Here is a 24,928-nt window from a genome sequence, read left to right as displayed (position 1 = left end):
TGTTAAAAGGATAGTTCATCCAAAAAAAAAGGAAGCTATGTCATCATAAACATCATAAACACTCACGTCGCACTGTATGAGTTTATTTTTTCAAGTTGAACACAAAAGACAATATATTTATAGAAAGTCATTAACCAAACAGCTGCTATGGTCCTCCATAGTATTTTTCCCCAACTAAGGAAATTAATGGCTACCAGTAACTGTCTGGTCACCAACAAGTAGGGGTTTCACGATATACCAGTACTGACGATAATCGTTCAAATATCGTTATCATGCATAGGGGTGTCACAATATACCAGTATTGGCAATATTTAAAACTGAATATTACACATACAATAACATGACACAATAATCCAGTGTCATTGTCATTATGGAGTGTTAGGGTTCTTTAACATTTGTAGATCGATTGCTTTGGTCCGAAACAGGGATTAAAATGATTACATAATTGGTGCGGTTCGCTTTCACATGGCAAAGTTTCTAAACGGACCAAAATTGTTAATACAAGTCACGTGCAAGTAAACTGTCCTCTCATTGGTCAAAGTTCCACGTTTTATTTTTCGGAATTCCACTAATAGCTGTCATACATCAGAACCAGCTTTGATGGAACTACAACAGCTTCAAGGGCTTATTCATGTTTTTTTTTGGTTAGATTTTTTTTATAGCTGTCATTATATTAATTTATTAATTCCTCATTCAGCAGGAGTCCAGGATTTATCGGGAAAACATTGTCAAAACCTACTACAAAGAGCAATAAGACAGCACTATAAAATGAAAAGGTGTGTTTTTTGTTGTAGTTTTTTTTTTATGGTGAAGACGTGTTCACCCACAGATATAATCTACTGTTCTTCGTGGAACTTACGTAATTACTCGTTATACAAGCCTGGTAAAGATTAATTTGACTAATAGAATAATTATTATTATTATTTACATTTTTAAAGATTTCTATAGATATCACGATATCTCTTTATCGTGAAGTTTTGAGGCCACGTTAAAACAATGTAGTGAAAAATCTGATATTGTGTCAGTCCTACGTTTGTGTTCATCAGAACAAAGAAACTCAGTTGTGGAACAAAATGAGGGAGAGTAAATGACAACAATTTTCTTTTTTTAGAGAACGATCCCTTTAAATGCGTTTACCTTAACAGTTGATTCTTGTTTCAGTATAATTGGTGTAAAACTGCTAAATCAAAAGATATCAGCAGAGGGAACCAGCAAACTTACCTGTTTGTGCATCTCTATGTTGAGGCCGTAGGACATTTCGTAGTACTGAAAAGAAAAAAGGATATCATTAAACTAACAAATACTAGGAGGAGTATTCAAGTTGGCTGTTTTAATGTTAATTAGTGTCATTATTTGTTTGGAAATCGAGTCACTCTGTGTAGTGTCGTCAAAAGTACCGACTACGGTACCAGTCGGTACTGAAATTTAAAAAGTGTCCACTTCCCGCTAAGATTTGAACGCTGTCAAAAGGATTCTTAAAGACCTCTGATTGGCCATTGTGTTCATGCGCTCAACAGATATGACTGTGATTGGCTACAATGATCATCGCTTCACGTGGAGCGTTCACACAGAAGCACACAGCAGCATTTGATAGCATTTGATATACATGGATTTATATTTATAACACTCCCGTGTGCCTCTGTGTGAGCACAGAAAAAGATCCTTTTTTACAGTCAACAGTATAGCAACACATGACAGAACAGACAGTGACCAACTTGAACCAGTTGCGAAAAGGAAACTTTTACCCTCATTTGAAATTCCTGATTGCATGGATTCCCATTTAAATGTTGCAAAAAAAATGTTGGCCAAACAATGATAAATGTAATCACACTGTTAAAAAGAGCAGACCTTGCACAAATTGCAGAAATTAGCTTAGAGCTCATCCTAAACCCATCAGTGGTTATTTAGTAAAAGTGAGTATTTTGTAAAAATGTAGTCCACAATACGAAAAGAACACAGCTCAACACCAGATTTACTGATAATATTCACCTTTCACCCTGGTAATATTCTCTCACGTCAAGTCTGAAAGTAAATACTGATACATTTTGGTTTATTCTTCACAAAAATGGCTTTTTTTGTCTTTTCGTTGTTCAAATGTCAAAAAACTCCTACTTGTATGTTCCATGTCAGTAAATGAACAAAGTTCATTTTTTAGTAAAAAAAAAAAAAAAAAAAAAATCCTTTCAGCTAGCTGGATAAATTCTGGTATGGAGGATTAAAAAAAAAAAAAGTGTAATTTTATTAGATAGAGAGAATCAAGTAAAAAGAAAAGGGTAAAAACAACAGAGACGGAGGGATAGAAAGACCCTGGCAATAAAAGAAGCCGTCCTGACAGCTGCCTGTAGTATTCACCAGCTCTGCCAAGAGCCCACGGTGTTGCTAGGCGACTCCCACACTGAAAAAATTATGAGCCAAGAAGAAAAAAAAAAAAAAAAGGGAGAGAAAGAAACCGGACAGAGAAAAGGGGTTAAGCCGTCTGCCAAGAGCAAATGGCATGCCAGGCTCCCATAGCTGCCATATCTGTGGGCACTGAGACACATGGCACCAGCTCTGAAAACTCATTCTCTGTCATAGAGGAGTCGAGTTTGAAGGACTTCTGATTGAGGGCTGAAGAAAGATGTCTGCTGTTTGGATGTGTGTCGCATCTGATGCAAAACTAAGTTGGGGTGTGTGTGCGTTTGTCTTACCATGACATAATGTCTCTGTATTTCTGTCTTCTCTGTGGCCAGCTTTTCACACTCCAACTTCAGACTGCAGAAGAAACAGAAAGAGAGATATGTTTCGTTGGATTGGTTGAAAGAGCGATTCTGCTGGACTGTTTGGGTGTTCAGACATGCCGTATTGAGTTTTATTTCTTTTTTGATTCTAAGATAAGTGGATGTGAATGATTCAAGAGACTTTAATAATTGTAGCTGGCAGTGTATAAACACTATAAAATTCATGCTGCCTTTTTGGCAAACCGCAAAAATGTGACGTAAGAACAGACATAAACAAATACAAAAGAAACAAAGACCTAGAGACAAACATATATATATGACAAAGACAAAAACCAGACAATTACAGACAAATAAAAAGACACATCACAGAAAGAGGTAGGAACACAAACCGAGAGGCAAGATGTAAAACCAGATGATGAACGAGACAGAAAAAGACATAAATATACAGAGATTTAAAAACTGAATAAAGAAAGACAAAAGATGTGGACACAGACAGGACTTAGACAATATAAAGAAGATGTGGAGAGACAGAAAGATATAGAGTAGAGACACCGATCGAGATATACATAGTTAGATGTAAAGACAGACAGGAACACAGAGACACAAGATAAAGACAAAAATTCAAAAGACAAATAAAAATAAAACAGACAAGGACATATAGAAAGACAAGATAGATATAAAGACAGACAGATAATGAAGATAGAAAATTAATGACAGAAGGCCAGAAAGAGACAGATTGACAGATAGATATTCACTAAGCTATATATAGACAGAGGATTTACAAGACAGAAAGAGAAACACATACAGATAAAGAGATGATATAAGAGACATACAGAAAGACTGAAAAGACAGGCAGAACGACAAAGATACATATATAAAGAGACAAATACAAGTTAGACAGAGGTAAAGACAAAATCATAGAAAGACAGGAGACGGATAGAAAGTCAGCTAGAAAGACAGACAGAGACCCAAACCAACTCATACAAGATGTACGAAAGAACAACAACAAAGAGACAAAGACACACAGTAAGACAAACAAAGACAGATGAATAGAAGTAAAACAGACACTCAGAGAAACAAAAAATAGATGCAAAGACTGCGAGACAAACCAACAACTATAACGCATAGGACAGAAAATGAAGACAGACAAGAGGAGAAACAGATGGACAGAGATTTATAAGATATATGGACACAATGTATCAAAATATAGATGGACACAACAGATAGACGAGACACGACAGACATGATAAACAGATAAAGACAGACAAATAGATGCACAAAGACAAATTTATTAGATGTAAAGACAAACAAACACAAAGACAGACAGACAGATACCCCACAGACCAACACTGAATCCATCACAATCAAACAGCACTCTCTCTCTCTCGTCTCTTGGCTGTATTTCAGCTCTTCACACACACACTGACTTGTTTGCAGGCGTCAGATTTATGCAAGCGCGCAGGAGGGCCTGGGAAAATTTGAATATGATTAATACCGCAACATTACTGCGCCGCAACAGGTAATAACGGCACATCCGCTCTCCTTCACTGACTGCGCACAAACGTCGTTAATTGACTCATTTATCACCGCGAGTGAGGAAGAGTGCAGAGGATGATGGGCGGGGGGTGCTGGGGATGTAGGAGGGGGGGGGGGCATGTGTATGTGCGGGAAGTGAGAAAGGGAGCTGGGGAGGATTAAATTCATTCCCCTGCTAGAATTTATTACACAGGAATTGCCTCACTGCAAAAGTCACCCCCATCGCAGGATTTCCGAGAACTGACAAATCTATCGGTGCGCGTTTCGCTGAGACCATCTCCGCTTGTTTATTTATTTATTTCCCATCTCGCCTGAATGAGTTGGCCTCAATTATGCGATGCGGTGAAGAAATCGCTCCCTTGTGCAAAATCGTAGGGGAAGTTGGAGAAAACAGCATGACAGCTCAGAATATTGTCAGGTTCACTGGATAAAGATGCTAGATCTATTTTCAGGCTTTTATTTACATAGGTTATGAGATAAAAATACCATCATTTAAATTCTGCTGCATCTCCTACTTGGAAAAAGGGGACAGGGAGTTCAGCGTTCCTCGATGCTGGTGTGTATTTAGAGAGGTAAATCAAGGCTAATGTGGAATTAAACTTCAAAAGGTCAAATCTGTTAAATGCAGGCACGACACCTCGGCACGCAATAAACAACAGCAACGGAAAGCTTCTGCAAACAATCACTGAGCATTAGTTGTTCTACCCCTTAAAACAATTTACCGTGCTAAATGAATAAGCCTAGTTAACCCCAAAATGACATTTCTATCATTAATTACTCAACCTCATGTGATTCCAAACCCATAAGACCTTTGTTCATGCAGCTACCATGTTCAAGGCCTACAAATATAGTAAGGATATAATTAAAATAGTTCATGTGTCATCAGTGGTTCAACCTTAATTTTGTAAAGCTATGAAAATACTTTTTATGCACAAAGAACACAAAAATTATGACTTCATTTCTTTTGATTGAACCACTGATGTGACATGGACTATTTTAATGGTGTCCTTGTCCTTAATACCTTTCTAGGCCTTGAATGTGGTAGCTGTGTTGATGTCTAGGGAGGGTCAGAAAGCTCTCGGATTTTATCAGAAATATCTTAATTTGTTTTCCTAAGATGAACAAGTCTTACAAGTTTGGGACGACATGAGAGTGAGTAATTAATGACCATTTTCATTTTAACCTTAGTAACCTTGTAGCAACTTGGTATTATTGATCTTAATGTCAAAGATGTCAAAATGTTCCCATCTTTAATTATAAGTGGTGTATTTTTTATTACACAAGCCTCGTTTAGCATGCATCATGACGTTTGAACTTTGAATGGTTAAATGTGTGTAAGGTGACCAACCCAAACTGGCATGTACCTAAAGATTCCCACTCTTAATTACTAAATCTCAAAACCACACAATGAGAAAAGGAGAAAGAGAGAGAGAGAGAGGTCTCTTTCTTTCCCTGACAGCAGCAAATCTGCATGCTGCCTGCATCACAGCAATCCACCATTGCAAGCAAATCACCATTACTTCAATATGTACACACAGGCTAACTGCACTTTTTAATCATTTTACACACCACAACAGAGTGAATTCATAATGAAGACTCAAAGTGAAGCGCTTGAATGAGAAATTTGAGTGAAAAAGCAAATGTTCAGCCTGACGGTGAGGAGTATCAGTCCAATTAGAGAAAGTGAGGACACTTCCACAGATCTCATCTTCATTTGCCATGCCTGTGCCTCATTAGTAAAAGCCCTTGTGTATTCTGTATTCTCGTAGGGCTTTTTCATCTCTGCTTAAAGCGCATGCACACATAGTGATTAGTTAGTGAAATAGTCCAGTTCAGAGCTAAATTAAACCCCATTACTTCCAGAGAACGGATTGATGAAGGTTTTGCCATTGCGGCAAATTTGCATATTTGGCACACGCAAACTCATACACTCTTTGAAGCTTGAATTGTGCTCTATGCTAGTGCATGAACACAGCTGCATTTCATACGTTCAGAAATTACAGATTTATAAAGCAACATAATTACATGTTGCATTCTCAGCATTGCCACAGGGGGCGCCAGTGGTCATTTTTCCATAGGTCAATAAATGTCACAGACCGACACATACTGATTCCTAAATGAGGTCATTTTTTTGTCTACATTTGTTTACTGAGTTTTTCAGAAAGACGTTTTATCAGCTGAACAATCGCTATGTTGTTAAACAAAAGTACAATCCACTTGGGCTGCACGATTAATCGAATGTTATTGTCATGCGTATTTTTTTCAGTAAAGATGGTTCTGTGATTAGTAGTAAAGATCCAGCACGTGCTTTCAGATGGAGCAGCATTTACTACACAGAGCAATAGTTCACTGACAAGCTACACAAAATCGTGTTCATAAATCGCAGATGTTTTAATTGCGTGATTAAGAAATCAAAGAAATCGTTCTGCGAATAAGAAGGCTGTTTGCGTAACTTGTCAGTGAACTACAGCTCTGTGTAGTAAATGCTGCTCTATCTGAAAGCACGTGAAAAGACCACATTTAATAAAGTTTTTACTCCAAACTCACTTCATAACATCGAGTGTTTGAAGTAAATCCTACACAGAATAAGGCACGCAACATATTTCATACTATTCTAAGCAGGGATAAAGGCAATATTCATTAGTATTGCATTATTATATACTTTATAATAAAAATTATAGTACTACAAACTCAGATAAACCACATATTGTCATAGTTGTGTGTTTATTAGTCATGTTGAATTAATGAAAGCAGTTAAATCTTCTGTTTATTCAGCAACCACTATAGGCATTTCCTGGGTTCCTTCTGCGAGGCATATGTGGAGTTTCAGCACAAGACCGCCCTCTGGCCTTCGGAGAGATTTACTGCGGATCACAGAACCGTACTTCACTGAAAGATACGCATGACAATCGCAGCATCTGTCTAATTGTCATTTATTGCCTTTGTGATTTAATTTTGGTTAATCATGCAGCCCTACAATCTACTGAACCAACTGTAAGTCTTTTTCACAACATCATCTTCATTCCTGTCATAAAGGAAATGCCCAACTGTTAATCAACTTAAAAACAATGGCATGTAATGGTTAGCATGCTAATAGCTAGCTACCTGAACAATTGCACAATGCACGCACAAGTTTACTTAGCCATACGTTAAGGTGGCAAACCATAATGACATAAAACAAGGCCATGCCCACATTATTCCACATGGCCGAAACTAAAACAGCACTGTCGATGCAAATATACAATAAAAATCTCGGATGAAAAACTCTTGTCAGGCACAGACCGACATTAAAGCGCAATTCCAAACCAAACCACCCACCACAAACACATGCACTTAAATACACACGTGCTAGAAGGGGGAATGCCAGGCCACACACATACAGATGTATCCAGCAAAGCAGACCTAAACCACAAACTGCATCATAAAGATGCCTAAAATCCACTAAAAAGTCCACTCTGTCTGGGCACATAGAAGGTATCATGGGTTTCAGCGCAATGATCTTTGTGTGCGGGTGGCTGTCTGTGGGTTGGCTGTCTTTATGTCTGAGCCATTGCAAACCCAGAGGACACATTAGCAAGGTAGGGGAGCTGGTGTGTGTGTGAGCTTGTGTGTTCGGAAAAAGGGCTGGGCAAAGCAAGAACTACTGTAATGAGAACCTCCGGTCTAAAGCTCTCCTGTCTGCTGATTAGAGGCCTTCTACACCAAAAAACACCCAAACCTAAACACACAATCAGGAACACGCAGAGACATACGCAAAACATGTGCAGCACTGCAAGCAACACAGCATGGTAGCACCGTATGGAGCAGCTCTCTTTGTTATGCAGTTCCTGCCCAGTTCACATTTCCTGCCGGACCTTGCGCTGTAACCTGACCTCGGCCTAAGTGTGTTTCTCACATAGACCAGCGCCCACACACAAACACACCTCTCCCCAGATCATCTTGTCAAATCTCTTTAGCTCTGACTCTTTCCTGCCCTTTAATCCAACACCAATCAGCCTGCAGACACAAATTACGAGAACTAGAATTAAAAACTAAGCCATGCCACATATAGCAAAGAGCTGTCTGTGACTGCCTGGCGTGACCCGTGTGTGCTTTCCACATTCTACCTGGAGCAGGACCAGCTCCATGGAAGGAGAATTCTTATGGGAAATGCCGTAGCTGAACACCATGGGAAGGCCTCTGCTAATCTTGTTGCCTGACCTAAAGAAGGTCTGAGATTTCAGACTTCACATTGTAATGCCTCACAAAGTGCCATTCAGGGGCTAATTACAGTGCTTTCAAGAAATTTAAGTCAAACTGTAAAATCACCCATTGACTTGAACTCACAGTGTTTGACATTCAAATTACAATGCTGCTTTGTTGTGTTGGAAATATGGTATTTACAAGATAAGCATACATTAGCAATACTGGCTATAATAATTATAATTGGGAAAACTGGATTTTCTTCAAGCACATCAATTAGAACTTCATGGCAAAAGCTAAGTGGTATTGATCATAATACTTGTCAAGCTTGACTACGCTGTAGTATTCAGACAGTTTGTGCACCAATGATGAAAGACGCAATAAGACTTGCCAGAAAAACCCACTGTTTTAACCGAATTATGAGGCGTCAGGCTTGCACATCTAATCTACATTTCCTATCACTCTCTGTCGCAGCATGAGAAGGAAACAAAAGCATCAATTGCACACCTAATGCACATCTTCTGCTCTTTGTTTTGTCACTCTAGATGGGAAAAATGAAATATAATGGTAAAGAACGAAAGTAATAAAGTGCCAAAATCACATTGAAAATTCATATTTATTAACAAGCATAACTAGCATGTAGTATTTGCATACTGTGCTGATTGGATCATACATTATTTTACTAAATGCAAATGCAGTTTATTAGGTCTTGAGTAAAGTATTAAACTTATGTTGAAATGCTGCAATAATAAACACCCAACAACAGAGGTATGATCCCTGCTCTAATTTGATAACAATAAGATCTCAAAAGTGCAGGTGTTTGTTCCTCTGCATCAGGCTTAAGCTAGATTCATTAGATATCTGAGCAATAGCTAACTGCAAAAAGCAAGAGCAGATGAACAACTCTTAAAAACTGACTGGGAATCCAGTAGAGGGCCGTATTATCCATTCAATTAATTTAGAAGGGTGCATAAAGTAACCCCTTTGCTGTTGGCTTCTGGGAAAGATTTTAAACAAATTCAACCATAACTATCCAGGCAGATACAAGTGTAAAACCAGCATCCATCAGCAGGGCTGAACTGTGTTTATACAGAGGATTGTTTAGCTTATTGGACTGAACTCCAAAGGTGGGAACAGAAGAGACCCTACAATAGGAATGTGGGGACTGGGAGGATTTGCCAAATCTGGCATGAGAATCAAAGCTGCACCCGTGTGAAGGCTTGCCAGCAATAAGGAGGGGTGTAAGATTGTGCAGAAGGGGCATGGAATACCATACCGGAAAGAACGCCAGAACCTACCAGAAATCACACACGGGTCACGCCTGGTCTGGCCACATTCCTCAGCCTTAGAGTACACATCAAACGCATACCCACAGAATCAAAGCTGCACGTGTGTGTTATGAGAATGTGGTGGGCCTTTCTCATTCAAAAGCTGCTGCAAGGGATTTCTGTTGAATACTAACAAAATTCTATGCCCTACTTAGAAATTCCAGCTGTTGTTGAATAGAGGTGTCCAATCCTGCTCCTGGAAGGCCACCTTTAACAATAACCTCCCTAGAAGTTTCTATTAATCTAGAAGACCAGTACAGGTGCATTTAAGAGAATGGCCCTCCAGGTGCAGAACTAGACACCCATTGTGTAGAAGGTTGATCAGATAGATGGCTAGCTGTTGGGGGTGAAGTCAGTCATCTTGGTAAGGCTGGTTAGAGCTCACACACATATTTGGGAAAGCACAAAACTAGCTACCACAAGAAAGCAACCTGAAAACCCTAACCACACTGACATCTTAACCCTTTTTTATAGCCCAACAATTGCACTGCATCAGGAATTCTACAAAGACACCCTACCATAGGTTGACTAAATCACAGGCTTGGAAATAATGATTCTTGATAATATTAACATTAGACATCTTAGAGCTTAGTGCATATATGTATTAGAAAGGGAGTTGTACCTGTGATACTGTGTCTGCAGGAACTGGAATTCCTCCTTTATGCGGTCCAGGGTCTCGGAGTAAGTGAGTTTCAGAGGTTGGGTCGACCCCGATGCTGCAGCGGCCGCAGCTGCAGCTGCAGCAGCTGAAGCAGAGGACCCAGGGGGTGGTTGCAAAGGTGCCTATGTGGGAAAATAAAGGAGCGTTAGCATATTAATTTTTTTAATGGATGACAATTTATGGCAATTGTCGGGCCTAATGCATGGACCTGGATCCGTTAATCATTTTAACACTTAAAATGAAACTTGGCTTAAAACAGAGAATTATGTATTATTCAAAAATCAGACTCATTCAGTGTGAACATGATTTGAGGAACTCATTGCACAGAGGTCTGTGACCATGATAGAGAGTGCTATGCACATGGCAGAAATGAAGGACACTGATGAAAGACAAGCTCCCCAGAATGACACAGAAAGCAATGAAAGAATGAGAGGGGATGGGGGTTGGGGTTGTCCATGACATAGGCTCCATTGTAAAGGGATAAAGCATTACAGACAGATGCGTGTCTATATCACATTGGTTGTGGGTGTGCTGAGGATGGGGGATTGGGGTGGGGACCATGGTTGCTGCTAGAATTAAGACATTTGTTCAAAATTAAGCCTGGATTAGAAAAGGGTGCAAGATAGAGGACCCTATCAGGGTGGGACCCCACCAAGCTAACTGAATTGCACCAGCTCCAGCAATTAGGAGCTTGGCCTCAGGGTAATGCAGACAGACAGGCAGACAAAAGCCTATGTGCTGTACAGTAGAGCCTGTCCATCCGTCTATCAGTAAGGTCCTCGAGCTCATGTCATGGCTGCACCTCACAGGGGTTCTCGCACTTCTCACAGGAAACTCTTCTTCTAATGAGCTAAAAGAGGGGAAAACCACCAAAAGGGACATGATTGATCAAATGTGAAAGTGCATAAAGCCCCATTACTTCAATTAGCATGGAGCATTTGGTTTTGACGGTAGTCGCATTTACTGCCAAGCACTTTAGCGGCTAACCGTTGGCAAAATGTCAGAGTATTATGAGCATGTGTGACCTGCATTAACACTGTAAATGCACTGACTTAGCCAAAAACTTACTGAGAAAATGAAAGACACAGTACATGGAGAGTTTAAGCTTAAAACTGGTCTTGGAGGGATGGGGACAGATGTAGCTGCAAATATCAAACAGGGGGTGGGGAGTGTCTGTGGGTGAAAGGGGTCACACTATGTCAGGGCACCAGGCTTGGAGTACTGGGAGGAAGTTTAAGGGCGGGGGGCGGTTAGACCAAACTACACAGGGAGAATGGAGCCTCTCGGCCTTCGGCTCATAGGAGACACAGCGCATTGTTAGAGACTCTAACGAGCTCCTCTCTCCAGCCCTGCATTTCAATCTGCGGTTCAGATCCCTGGGCACTCACAACTCTGGCATAGCAGGGAGCACACACACACACTACAATTACTCCTCACAGGTTAAAGAAAAGAGTCTGGAGGACAAGAGGAGGAAGGCCATTTGACGAGGGGAGGCGGGAGGAAGGGGGAATGACACTTGGCTATATTCCCTTCATTCTCTTTATCTCCTCTCTCTCTACCCCACCCAGCCTCTCACTCTGATATTCACCTCTTGTTATTGAATTTTGTGTACAGGTGCAAAGAGACTTCCGGAAGAAAGAAAAAAGGAACAACAAAGAGAGCAGGCCTTCACTGAAAGGCTGAGACCAAAGAGCGAGTCTCATGGAGCTTCTTGGAGACTCAAATGTTCATTAATTAGACATTCAGGTTTCCGAAACCACAGAGTGTCACCACCTCTGAGAGGCCATTATTGTGGTTCTTTCTATGTGTCTGGTCTCAATATGGCAGCCATTTTCAGTGTTCTTGTAACCTGCTTCTCAGGCTAAATCAGCTTGTAAATCCTCTGTGCAACTTTCCTTGATGGTTGTCACAGTAAATGGTCTAATTGACCTTGACAGTTTCACAACAAGGGTTTAACCTGGCATGGACCTGGCAGGGCATTGCGAGCCACTCTTGTTTTAGTGAGAGTCACAGACTTATTAATCTGAGTTATGGCAAAACTCTGAAAACCCAAGTTGAATGAACTGATTAAATCTTATATTATGGCATGCACACAGGTCACAAATGAAAAGGCAGCTTGAGGCAGTAAATGACAATCATGGCAAAATTCTCTCCTTTTTGGATGAGTGAAGAATCGCAAAGAAGTTCTCACATGACCTCTAGTGAGGGACAGGTCATGATAAAGTTGGAGTCTGCTGGAAATTATAGCTTGTGCTGTCTAGATACTATGAAAAGCCCAGTCTATAGATTATAGGCATGTCCAGGTCCATTTGTTTACCACACTCACAATGGGTCTTGGAAGATGTGAGTGTGCATGCAATGTATTCATTTCCTTCAGTCAAACAAAAATCTGCACACTGCCACTACTGCTCTCAAAAAATGAATTAAAATCGCAACGTTTCGACCCTAAGGTCTTCGTCAGGCAAAAGGTTGAAATGCTGTGAGCACCTGCCCAACATTTTTGGATGTGCGCACATTACACTCTCTTTGTTCATTTCTTCTCCTTTAATTACACATTTTTTTGCATCAAACCATAATGATCTCCCAAATCGCCATGCCCACTCACTTGCAAAGATGCTAAACGAAGAAGCAGCTGCTAAACACTACTGCGCCTATGTCCACTGAGCTGTCCAAACCACAGCTTCTTTCTTTCTGTCAGAGGTCTGGCTGAGGGGCCCTTCAAGATTCCCACATGGCCTGTATCCGAGAATTGCTACACAGCCTGTGAAATGCTGTGGACGGCCATGATGACCAACATCCCAAAACCTGTCAACATGGTGGCCTAACCTTTAATAAAGCCGTTTCTGCTTTCACACACAAATCTCTTGGAAAAAACTGACCACACGCTTGACATTTCATTCCCAGAGAATAGCTACGGAGCCCAATTTGGGATTCTCCAAACTCTTCAACTGAGTTCATTTTTTAAATTACAACAATGCCTTAAAAACAGTGGTTTATTCTCTTTAGGTGTCTTTTCATGGGAGCCTCACCAAGTGAAACATCTGAGAACCAGCAAGCCTGCTAATTATATAATGTTTTTCCATAAAAAATAAAGCTTTCACATAAACATCCACCCTAGGAAACAGGGTGGAGAAGGACTGAGGCTAAAAATAATTGGAATGGACTTTCTGTATCTTTGAACCATTTGAAGAAGAACCTCTTTTTAGGTGTACACACAAATCCAAGAAACCAGGCGATGCTTTTCACAGCAACATTTGAAGTTCCGGCACTGAATATGAAATCTTTCGACTACATTGTCAACAACCGGCAGGCATTTGCATTTTAAAGAACCTCCCCGGGAATCTGACCTAGGCACGGCCTCGTTTCATTGATTCCGTACTCTACAGCAGCATGGAGCTTTAAGGAATGCCCCAGTAATCCCTTACTTAGATGGGGGAGGGGATGTGGGGTGTAGTATGGTGCCAGGCACCTGTTTCATTAACATCACATCTTTTCTCTACCCTCTCTGCAAGCTCGTTATTCAAATTTCCCTGCTGTCAGGATACATTAGCGGCGCTGCATCGTTGGCTTGTCAGCTGTGGTAATTGCTCTAGGTGCTTCCTTTATGAGGTAACCCGCAGCCTGTTTCTTCTCTCGGTTTCAAGGAATTCCATGCTTTCTCCCAATGACTTTTGCAAACTGAGGGGTGACTTAGGTGATGGTGCCAAAGCATGTGCCATGGCCGGAATGGGCCATACCCTGATTTCACTTGGATTTCTCTGGATACAAAAGGCTGGAGGAAATGGGAACAGTGTCAGGGAGGAATACCGAGAAATACCTTACATAGGAAGGATAGTGGTGCTCCTCTGCTGGAGACATCTTAGCTAGAGCAGATCCCTCCAGAAGCCAGAATTAGAACCAATCAGCAGGTGTCAGCAGGCAATTTGTAGGAACTGCCAACTGTTTCAACGTGCCGATTAAGATTTTCCACTTGTATGACAATGCAAAATGAGTCTTATGTAGCCTCATATGTAAACATTCCAATTTTCTCTCTTTTATCCGAATACAAAAACGTTGTTTAACCCCATAAAACATAGATATGACTCTCTCTATTAGCCTACAGTTAAACTGTGTACAACAACCACTTACTCTCCCATTCAGTGTTAAAAGCACTTTGAAAGCAAACTGATGGACTGACTAATTAGCATGAAAATTATTGTCTTGGTTAAGAGGGGAAATGAAGAGAGATTTTTGACTGATGCCATGCCTACATCAAACAAAAAGTTTTTATTAATTGGCTTGTTTTAATCAAGATGATAATTTTCAGATGAATTAACCTTGTTTACACACTGAGGAATGAGTGGGTTGGTATGGTCTGTGTTTCAACGCATATGGTCTTATTCCAATTTTATCAAGATATACTCACTTATAATTGACTAAATTAAATATCTGTGCCATAGTTAATCAATCTCTCTTCAGATTTACATCTTTTCAGGTTATATCTAAAACTGTAAAGCTATGATTTGGACTGAAGAAGATCTCTTATTAAGATGATGAAACATAGCTGTATCACATCCCAACCACCTCTTCATGTTTCGGACTGTTCAAGGTGAGTGGAAAGAGGTCGTATTCAGAACTAACTGGGTGCCCTGGAAAAACAGGTTGGACCAATCGATCATTCTAAAGAGAAATAAAAAAAGAACCGAGCAACCTTGTCACTGCAGAGCAACAACTAAAAGGGGTGGAAAACCAAAACACTCCACCTATGTACCGCACATCTCTTTCAGATCACGAAACTGCACACCCCAGTGGAATCTAATTTCCATCCCTTAGGAAATGAATGTCAAAGCATTCTTAGGGAAGGTTGGGGGTACTGGGGGAGGGGTGTATAGCGACTGTAGGGAAACCTCGGGAAGGATTTTAACACAGCTTGATTCAATCAGTCCAGTGTTTTCAATTGTAACTGACACTTATTAAATAGCAGTTGACCAATATAGGATTTTCAACAGCATATACGATAACCAGAGAGCAAGGTGACCAAAATCATGCCGGATATATCTGTGAAAAAAAGCAATTAAGATGTACACTAAACCAAATATTGTGTCCCCAATATTTGCTACTTTACACATTGTGCACTATATATTGACAGGACATTTCTATCCTATGCCTACTCTATTCTATATCTATTCTAACTATTCTGACACAGCTAACGTACATATTAATCGACCAAGCAATGCAATTATTGACCGATTAACTTCAAAATGTACAAACATTGGCTGATTTAGTGACCTAGCTGATATAGCACTAATACTAAAATTCCCAACTAGCTTTCTTTAAGATATGTTGCATGACTTATGCTAAAAATATAAATAAAAAAAAAACAGTTTATAAAGAATTTGTTTTTACTTATAGCATAAAGAAAAAAATACAAGTCTTAAAGTGCTGCATCAAAGGATGGACACACTGGAGGTTAATGCAGTACTGAAACCCAAAAAGTAATAAAACCTAAATGTATGAAAGGTGAAAAGAGTGGCACTCTTGTAACTCAATAGTTCAGCAGCCGAAATACAGAGATCTGCCTACAACATGAAATGGGGTACACTAACAGTACCATAAAAGGGGAAATAGCATCTTTTAAGCACATTATTTAAACTGATTGCATTGGTCACCACCTTTTTAAAAGCACATATTAGGGTGGCTTGATTTGATCTAATCATGCCCTGATGAGTAGCACTACTCGGCCAACAACAGTTTCACAACCCATGTGAACATTCATCCTAAATAATGAGACAAAGGGTACAAACAGACTTTGTTTTAGCCTATATATGAAACGTACAAAAGCGCATTGCGCATCAAGCAGACGGTCATTTTACGTAGTGAGGTGACTTACCTGGGGTCGATTCTGGGGAAACATGGTGAACAACGGGTTTGTTGCGGTTTGAGGGTCTTCTGTCTCGGTGTAGCCTCAAATGTTGTTTCAGAGTTTGCGCCGTTCTGTGGGACTCAGAAGAACATTTGGCCCTGTTTCAGCGGCGCAAGGCTCGGCTCGCGCATTCCTCGCTCAAGACTCCCTTTGTTCTGCTTTATCGCGCGATATAAGATGCGCTCAGTCCGGTGTCGAGTCCCTCGCTACGACGCACCTCCAAATATCAGAATGCACGCGTTCGGCCTTCAGAGTTCCCCCGCCCTTGAGGTGCTTTACTGATGAAAATAATAAAGAAACCAAGTGGATGGCCAGCTCTCGTGCTCCCAAGACTCGACACTCACCGCAGCAGCAGCTTCTTTTGTTTGCTTCTCTCTCTCTCTCTTCATCCGCTCCTTCCTTTCGGATCCTCAGCTGATTTTCAATGGGACATGCGAGTTGTTTTCTTCAAGAAAAACGCATGCCGCCCCTGTGCAAAAAAAGATAAGGGGTTTGGCTTGTGGTAACCAGAAGCAAAGAGTTAAATTCTCAAGTTACACTCATTTCAACCCATAAGACGCATGGACTGATCTGCTCAGTGCTGTATTTGTTTATGTATGTGGGTCAGTGACAAATAAGGATGCCTTTGGGATAATTAAAAGGAGAAAACATGGAAATGTTGTCTTTGTGTTTGATGGTTTCATTACATTTATACCATTTTCTACAATTTAAGTCAAGTCGTGTGACTATCAAGAAAAAGCACTACAATACATGCAGTGTATATAGCTACACAACCTAAACAATATTTAAATTAAGATATTTTGTGGGTACCCTTTTAAAATAAATAAACTGTTTATATTAAAGTCTATGGAATATGTGATGTTTTTGATTTTTACAGTCACAGTCACGGATTTGTTGTCACATGAGAACAAAATGGCTACCTGAATCTTGGTTAGGCTACTCCACACGCTAACAAAAGTTTTTCAAATATTAATAGAATTAAAGGAACTGCTTGTTTTAATGCCCCTTGTGAGGAAATAAAAAGGTTACGAACTGCTTATGCCAACATTTAAACTTTATACTGAGAATGTTGAATTTTGATAAAGTCTGGACAGATACACCACCTAAAATTTTACTTTCAGCCATTTTAAATTTGAAAGTAAAATGTATACTGTTTTAATGTATTTTAAGTAGAACAATTGTGACACTGGAACACAAAAGCAGTCTTAAGACGCTGGGGAATATTTGTAGCAATAGCCAAAAATACATGGTATGGGTCAAAATTATTGATTTTTCTTATGCCAAAAATTAGTAGGATACAAAGTAAAGATCATATTCCATGAAGATATGTTGTAAATTCTCTACTGTAAATATATCAAAATTTAATTTTTGATTAGTAATATACATAGCTAAGAACTAAGTTCGGACAACTTTGAAGGCGATTTTTCTCAGTATTGTGATTTATTTTATTTATTTATTTATTTATTTTTTTATTTTTTTACCCTCAGACTCCAGATTTTCAAATAGTTGTATCTTGGCCAACTATTGTCCATTCCTAACAAACATTAATGAAAAGCTTATTTGTTTATTATAAATTATATTCATTATACATTTATTATGTATAAATCTCAGTTTCAGAAAGTTGGTCCAGGATCACAATAAAAAAAAAATAATAATAATGAAATAATCAAGCATCGAGGACGTCATGTGCAAAAGTCCAAGAAAAAATGTTTTAGCTATAAGTGAAGTGAGTGAAAGTGAAGTGACATTCAGCCAAGTATGGTGACCCATACTCAGAATTTGTGCTCTGCATTTAACCCATCCGAAATGCACACACACAGAGCAGTGAACACACACACACACTGTGAGCACAGACCCAGAGCAGTGGGCAGCCATTTATGCTGCGGCGCCCGGGGAGCAGTTGGGGGTTCGATGCCTTGCTCAAGGGCACCTAAGTCGTGGTATTGAAGGTGGAGAGAGAACTGTACATGCACTCCCCCCACCCACAATTCCTGCCGGCCCGGGACTCGAACTCACAACCTTTTGATTGGGAGTCCGACTCTCTAACCATTAGGCCACGACTTCCCCCAAATGAATCTAATGATCCAAATGAATAAGTCTAATACAATCTCCTCTGCACAAAATGTTTAAAAATATTTATTTTGTGATGCAGTTTAAATATAGCACCCTGTCTCTGTCGGCTATCCACACGTTCCCTTCACATTGTCTTATTTTATGCACAGGATTTCGATTGAAAAATAAGGGTGCAGCTAACTGTAAAATGATTGAATGAAATCTCCACGTGGGGTTTGACCCAGCCACAATCAACACTGGCTGCTTTAGCCAATCAGCGTCGAGAGCGCCCCACGCGGGGTGCGCTGACCGCTTGCTGATTGGCGCGCGTCACAATTATAGAACCCCAAACGTCAGTCAAGCTCTCAGAGCGACCGAGAAACCATTTAACCCTTTCGGTGCACGCGGTGGAGACGAATTCAAATTCCTATTGTGATGTTAAGTAGCTTCTCTCTCTCTCTCTCTCTCTCTCTCTTTCTCTCTTCTCTTTTTTATTACTTTAAATCGCTTTGCATTGTTTCAGGGCACCCACAATCAAATCCCACGGCTAGTGGTTTAAAACGGGGGCCTGTTTCCTATGTAAATCACTTTTTGTTTAGGCCACCAGTCTCTCCATCTGTTTATGAAATATCTTGATTTTGAAGATTCCTGAGACTGTCAGCCCAGCATTCATTTTTTTTTAATCTTTGATCTTGAAGACACATGAAAAACAGCTTTACTATAAAGATAACATGCTCTGGGGGGGCAATAAGAACCAGTGTGTGACCTAAATCAAATATCTTGTGTGTGTGTGTGTTGCTCTGGGTCAGGGAATACAGCTTAATAAGCTTACAAAGGCATTATCGCTGAGGAATATCTTGGATGAATTGTTCAAATTTGCTTTTTTTGACAAAACAATATGAACGACAGTGATTTTCAACCATAAATAATATAATACGAAAATTCTCTTTCGATGTGCAAAAACCACAGGAGACATTTATTAGTATTCCAGTGGCGTGACCCCTTTAGCTGGGCTCATAATTAGAGAGGCAGATATTGAAAAAGCAATTTTCCTACTGTAGAAATCACTACATGGCAGCAGTGCTGCTAAAAAAACAGAAAGGAAGGATGGGGAGGAGGAGAGAAAATAGAGGGAAGGAGGAGTGTAGAGGGATCTGCTTAAAAGAGAGATACAGATTTTGAGGATGTATGGGGACTGGAAGGGGGAGGGTCATTATTGCCATTTTTCCCATGAATTTTAATACACAGAGCAGGTCTCCTGGCCTCTGCAGTCCATATGTATTGGAAACCATATTAGAGTCATGCTGTAGGATGTCTGATGTATGATGTTTGGTGTGTGTGTGTGTGTGTGGGTGTGTGGGTGTGTGTGTGTGTGTGTGTGTGTGTGTGTGTCTGTGGGGAGACAGAAAAAGAGTATTTTAAAGCTCAGATTTTACACAAGTTTTACAAGCAATGGTCAATATCTCTATTTTTCAGATCAGACGAGAGGAGCTTTCCAATGGAGCCAAGAAAACTGAACAATTTTTATCCCCTACAATGTTTGACATTATTTATTCCACAGCCGTCCCTCGCAAGTAACAAACTTGATCAATGATCTTCCCCTGTAATTCACTTTCACATGCAGCCCACACAATATTGCACCAACACCGATATGAGCTTTCTGAAAGCTGAACAGAGAAGACCAACATGTTACTTGCTTTGTATGCTTTTAGCATTCAGAGCTGGCAGTAGGGTGAGTATTTAAAGAGATAGTTCATCACAAATCCATCATCAGTGACTATGATAAACAAGGGGAAAAAAAAAATTAACTTCCTTTAAAAACACATTCCTTAAAAATGTGTGCTTTTGAAAATTGTATTAAAAAAATTAACTGAATGACTCTAAAAATGTCATGTGGTGTAACTATCAAGTTAAAAGTTTTGTCTTTTATATATATGTGTATGTGTATGTGTGTGTGTGTGTGTGTGTGTGTGTGTGTGTGTGTGTGTGTGTGTAAATATCTCCCTCATTATTTTAAATAAATATCTTAGTCATTGTTGTTGTATTTTGTAATGATAATAAATGAATATTTAGTTTCTGGGGAGGTGCACCATGTGACATTTTACAACCTGAATTAAGCTGGTCAAAAAAGTGAATTATCTGATATTTAAGACACATCTTGACATTCACAAGTGTCTTCAAGGGTCCTCTTTATGACATTATGACCTGTTTTATAATTTATTATATTTTAAAAGGCCTTTTCATTATGAATGGACAATTCAATTACCATGAATTTTTTTTACTTTTAATTTATATATTTTTTATAATGCATATATATATATATATATATATATATATATATATATATATATATATATATATATATATATATAATAGTATTGTATCTTTATATATATATATATATATATATATATATATATATATATATATATATATATATATATATATATATATATATATATATATAAAGAGTTCAGATGTCAAAGCCTATAAGTACGTCTGACGTTTTTCTTAAAAATTAGCATTTATTTCTGACTACTATGTATAGTATATAGTTTCTATGTGAGTACTGGCCCTTCTGAATGGGTTGAGGCTGGGATTTAGTGCATTTGAACATTTGAAGTGAAAGTACTTGATGAACATATACTATGTGTGGAGAGTTTTCACTCAGTATCGTTATCTCAAGATGGCTTTTTGAAGCTTTTGCATTGGAACTCTTCATATATATATATATATATATATATATATATATATATATATATATATATATATATATATGAATAGATAGATAGATGCCATGTATTATCTTTGTGCAATGAACACACTAAATGTAAGTCATTATTTGCTGAAAATCCGCTGTAGCTTTCAAACCTCATTTGCATTTCCGCACATTGAAATTCAGCACAAATTTTTCTTTTGTGCAAACATACCTGCACACAGATATCAAGCTGACAGTGGTGGCTTCACATTCTCCAATTACAGGTCTATATTAAGAGCAGAAATGGTCACTTATTCAGTGGCAAAGAGATCATTTGTTTGCATTTGTGTCGGTACTCCGCTCTTGGTGTGACACTTGTAGAGGTCTACTTGACTACCTGCTTAAGCAATTGTCGCATTACATGCACTTAAAAAATGTGACCTTGCTAAGAAAACACTTAATATCAATGATGCAAACTCCACTTTGGGAAAAACTCGACATCTGAAAGACTAAAGACAGAAAAGTAAGTATTCAGCCTGCCAGAACTGAGCAGAGAAAAACTAATGGATGAATGGTAATGAGGGTCTGCGGGAGGCGTGTGAGCATGTTCCCTGGCCAGTATAGAGGTGACTGACAGCCAGACAAGACTATGCTGTTGTTGTGATCTCCTCTACACACACACATACACACAAACACCCCCCTCACAGACAAGCCCCATGTCAGCAAGGAGACGGCAGGCTGATTTATTGGATTCTCCTCCCCTGGGAACCCCCCTCCCATCCTCCAGCTCTCCCCCCATCCATCCATCCATCCATCTATCCCTCCTCCTCTTTCCTGCTTTCCCCAGGGGGCAGAGAAGGGTTAATGACCCACATCAGCATCCACACACACACACAGACACACACACACACACACACACACACACACACACACACACACACACACACACACTGTCATTCAAGCACATTTGCACCCTTCACAGGATATCGAACTTCAAAACACAGGAACCAGAAACTCCACCTCACTAATTATTCAAAGTATAATTAAAAAGATTAATAACGACAAAAACGATGCTTCAACCTGGAACCAACACAATGTATTTGCATATACAGAGGTATGTCACCATAATCATAGATGTGCATTAATTATGCTCTTGGCTGCCTGTCAGTTCATATCTATTGTCATATTAAAAATAGAAAAACATTTTTTTTATTGTTATTGTATTTCTGACATTTTAATGAAGCCAACTGTGATGACATTTTCCTAAAACTGTCTTAATTACATTGGTCTATTGTAAGTAAAGATGCTAAAGATGCTATGCTTAAATATTAAGCTTTTAGTTTGTATATTTGTTACAATACTGATTTTTTAAAAGCCTAATTTGTCTTGTCATTGTCGCAATCATCGCAAATATCCTCATTTGCTTTAATAATGACTGCAATCACTGTAATAATGATAATACATACCAAATGTGTTTCGAGCTCAGACTGCCCCCTTCAGTTCAACAGCAGTATTGCAGAAGTGAGGGCGTGCGTCAGATTACTAGAAATAATTCATGGAGGAGGCGTTATAATGTGATGAACATGTTGACAGTGGACGTATTTGCAATCCTTACATGTTGCTTTGTGTTTTACACAGATTTTCTAGATTTTGTACTTGTTGAATGAAAAATCAACATGCATTGTTATCCGAAGCTGAGAAGACACGATAAAACGTTTTCTCAATAACATAAGGTTTGGGGTGTACGTAAATTATCTGTTGCTTAGCTATATTTTATACGTTATAGAGGTGTATAGGTTCAAGCCATTCTCTATATTTTGAAATATTAAAGCGTGACTCGCGCTATAGTGCACGTGGTTCTATGGTGTAATGGTTAGCACTCTGGACTTTGAATCCAGCGATCCGAGTTCAAATCTCGGTAGAACCTGATTTTTAAAAAAAAAAAAATTTTACTTAAAAAAAGCGAGTAATGATATTCAGAAAATAACGCTCAACTCAACGAAATACGCAAACGATAAAGACAGTAGAAGTAGAGCACGTGCTCCACTACTAACTCGATGGCCTATATTTACTGTGAAATATATATTTTTAAATAGTAATTTTTAACCAAATGTTTTGATTTTTTAAATCGTAAATTTCACATTATGCATCGTATTATTCCACATCATTCCATCATAAATATTTGAAATATCGAAAATATATTAACATATTTCAACGACTGTCCATATATATTCTCAGGAATAAATTCTGTAGAATTTTTAATTGAATTTAAAATTTTAAAAATATATGTTTTGATAGTCTGACCGCAGAACTTTTGAGGAATAACTCCTTAATAATACAACAATATAAAATTCTGTCAAAGTAGTTTTCAGGATCGAGTCAAAGGACATTTGAGGTGTTATACTTTGAATGTCCAGGAGGAGTCGGTATATCACACATTACGTACATGTGGGAAAAATACTTTTTTTTACTACTACTGTAATATAGAGATCATCAGTGTTGGGAAGGTTACTTTGGAAATGTAATAGGTTACAGATTACAAGTTACCCTATTTAAAATGTAATAGTAGTGTAACTTTTTTAATTACTTTAATAAAGTAATGTAACTAATTACTTTTGAGTACATTTTGATTACTTTTATAAATTTCTAATGAATGTTAATTTGCAACTGTTAATCATCTTCAACCATTTTACACCATGCAGGTTTAACCTTAACAGTAGTGCTCAATACTGTCAGACTTTCATCATTCTTCATCACCTGAATTAAGATGATCACATTTGAACACATCCACCACACAATCAGACTTTAGTACTGCCTTTTACTTAGAGATTGATCTGAAGTTCAAAGCAGATTTAAAATCAAAAGAAATAGTTTATAGATACTGTTTTTGAAACCAAATCTTTGCATAACTACAGGCATCTAACTGCATCTAACAATGGTTTGGGGAAAAATAGTTAATAAAAAAAATAAAAGCATATACATCAACTCAAATACGGTTATCTAATAAGCATGTGTCCTATTTTGTGTACTAAACTTCTGAAACATTGGTGTCTTTCTGAAACACTGCTGTCTCTTTGTATATGATATGATGATAGTTTCTCAAAATAAGTAAAAAATGCTCATGAAGTGACTGTTCTAGAGATTAATTTCCATGAGGGGTGGACTGGGGAAAAAAAATAGGCTGGGAAATCTCACACTCATACACCCACAACACATTCTGAAACATGGACAACCCTATTTTTTTTTTGGACCTTACATGAAAAAGATTTGAATCCTTAGGTTGGGGGACTTAACGTAATTAAGAGTTCTCTCCTGAACTGCACCTTCACTTCCATTATCCATCCATCTCTCTCATGACTTTAATACTGAAGATTTTTATTTGACTTTTACCATGTTTTGTAAGTGCAATTTTGTTTTTTTGGCAAATGAATTACCACTTGTATTTATTTTTACTACAAATTCCATAGTTAAACCACGGTTAGTGCCATACAATAGGCTACATTAATTTTCCTAAGGGTTTTGTTTTTGTATCCACTAGCTCCCCCTAAACCTATGATAAAATATGATGATTTGTCTGCTAACTTACTACTGTAACATTACAAAAGATAATAATGACGTTGTTTATACAGTATTTTGAGTGATTGCGAGCAATGTGCTGCTGCTGCTTGACTAAGTAAACAAAGACAAAACTACATTAGCATATTTACAGATGAAACTGACCTGCACCTGAAACCCTGAACAGAAGTGTCGCTTCTCTGCTTCAGCTGTGCGCTTACACAGTTCACTCCGGTCTCTCTCTCTCGCATTGATTACTCGGAGTCTGATCCAAACCGTTCGGCGGAGGCGCAGAGA

The 24,928-nt window shown here is 38.7% G+C and overlaps 1 protein-coding gene and 1 non-coding gene across 5 annotated transcripts in view; one reads left to right on the top strand and one right to left on the bottom strand.

Annotated features, from left to right (window-relative positions):
* tle2a (TLE family member 2, transcriptional corepressor a) overlaps nucleotides 1–16,895 on the bottom strand; it is a 31,610-nt gene extending 14,715 nt beyond the window's left edge. For all 4 annotated transcript variants that reach the window (XM_059569585.1, XM_059569582.1, XM_059569583.1 and 1 more), the window contains exons 1-4: nucleotides 16,294–16,895; nucleotides 10,386–10,546; nucleotides 2,688–2,751; nucleotides 1,222–1,266 (exon numbers count right to left, since the gene is read on the bottom strand). In XM_059569585.1, the coding sequence (XP_059425568.1) occupies nucleotides 1,222–1,266; nucleotides 2,688–2,751; nucleotides 10,386–10,546; nucleotides 16,294–16,317 (294 nt within the window). In that variant the 5' untranslated portion in view covers nucleotides 16,318–16,895. The remainder of the gene's footprint in view (nucleotides 1–1,221; nucleotides 1,267–2,687; nucleotides 2,752–10,385; nucleotides 10,547–16,293) is intronic.
* A 6,036-nt stretch (nucleotides 16,896–22,931) lies between these two features.
* Nucleotides 22,932–23,003, top strand: trnaq-uug (transfer RNA glutamine (anticodon UUG)). The gene has a single exon. It is a non-coding gene; the product is annotated as a tRNA-Gln (tRNA).
* The last annotated feature ends 1,925 nt before the right edge of the window (nucleotides 23,004–24,928 follow it).

The sequence above is a fragment of the Carassius carassius genome, chromosome 16 (assembly GCF_963082965.1).
Source record: "Carassius carassius chromosome 16, fCarCar2.1, whole genome shotgun sequence".
Lineage (NCBI taxonomy): Eukaryota > Metazoa > Chordata > Actinopteri > Cypriniformes > Cyprinidae > Carassius > Carassius carassius.
Note: the sequence above shows the minus strand (reverse complement) of the source record. Positions and strands in the feature narration are given on the sequence as shown.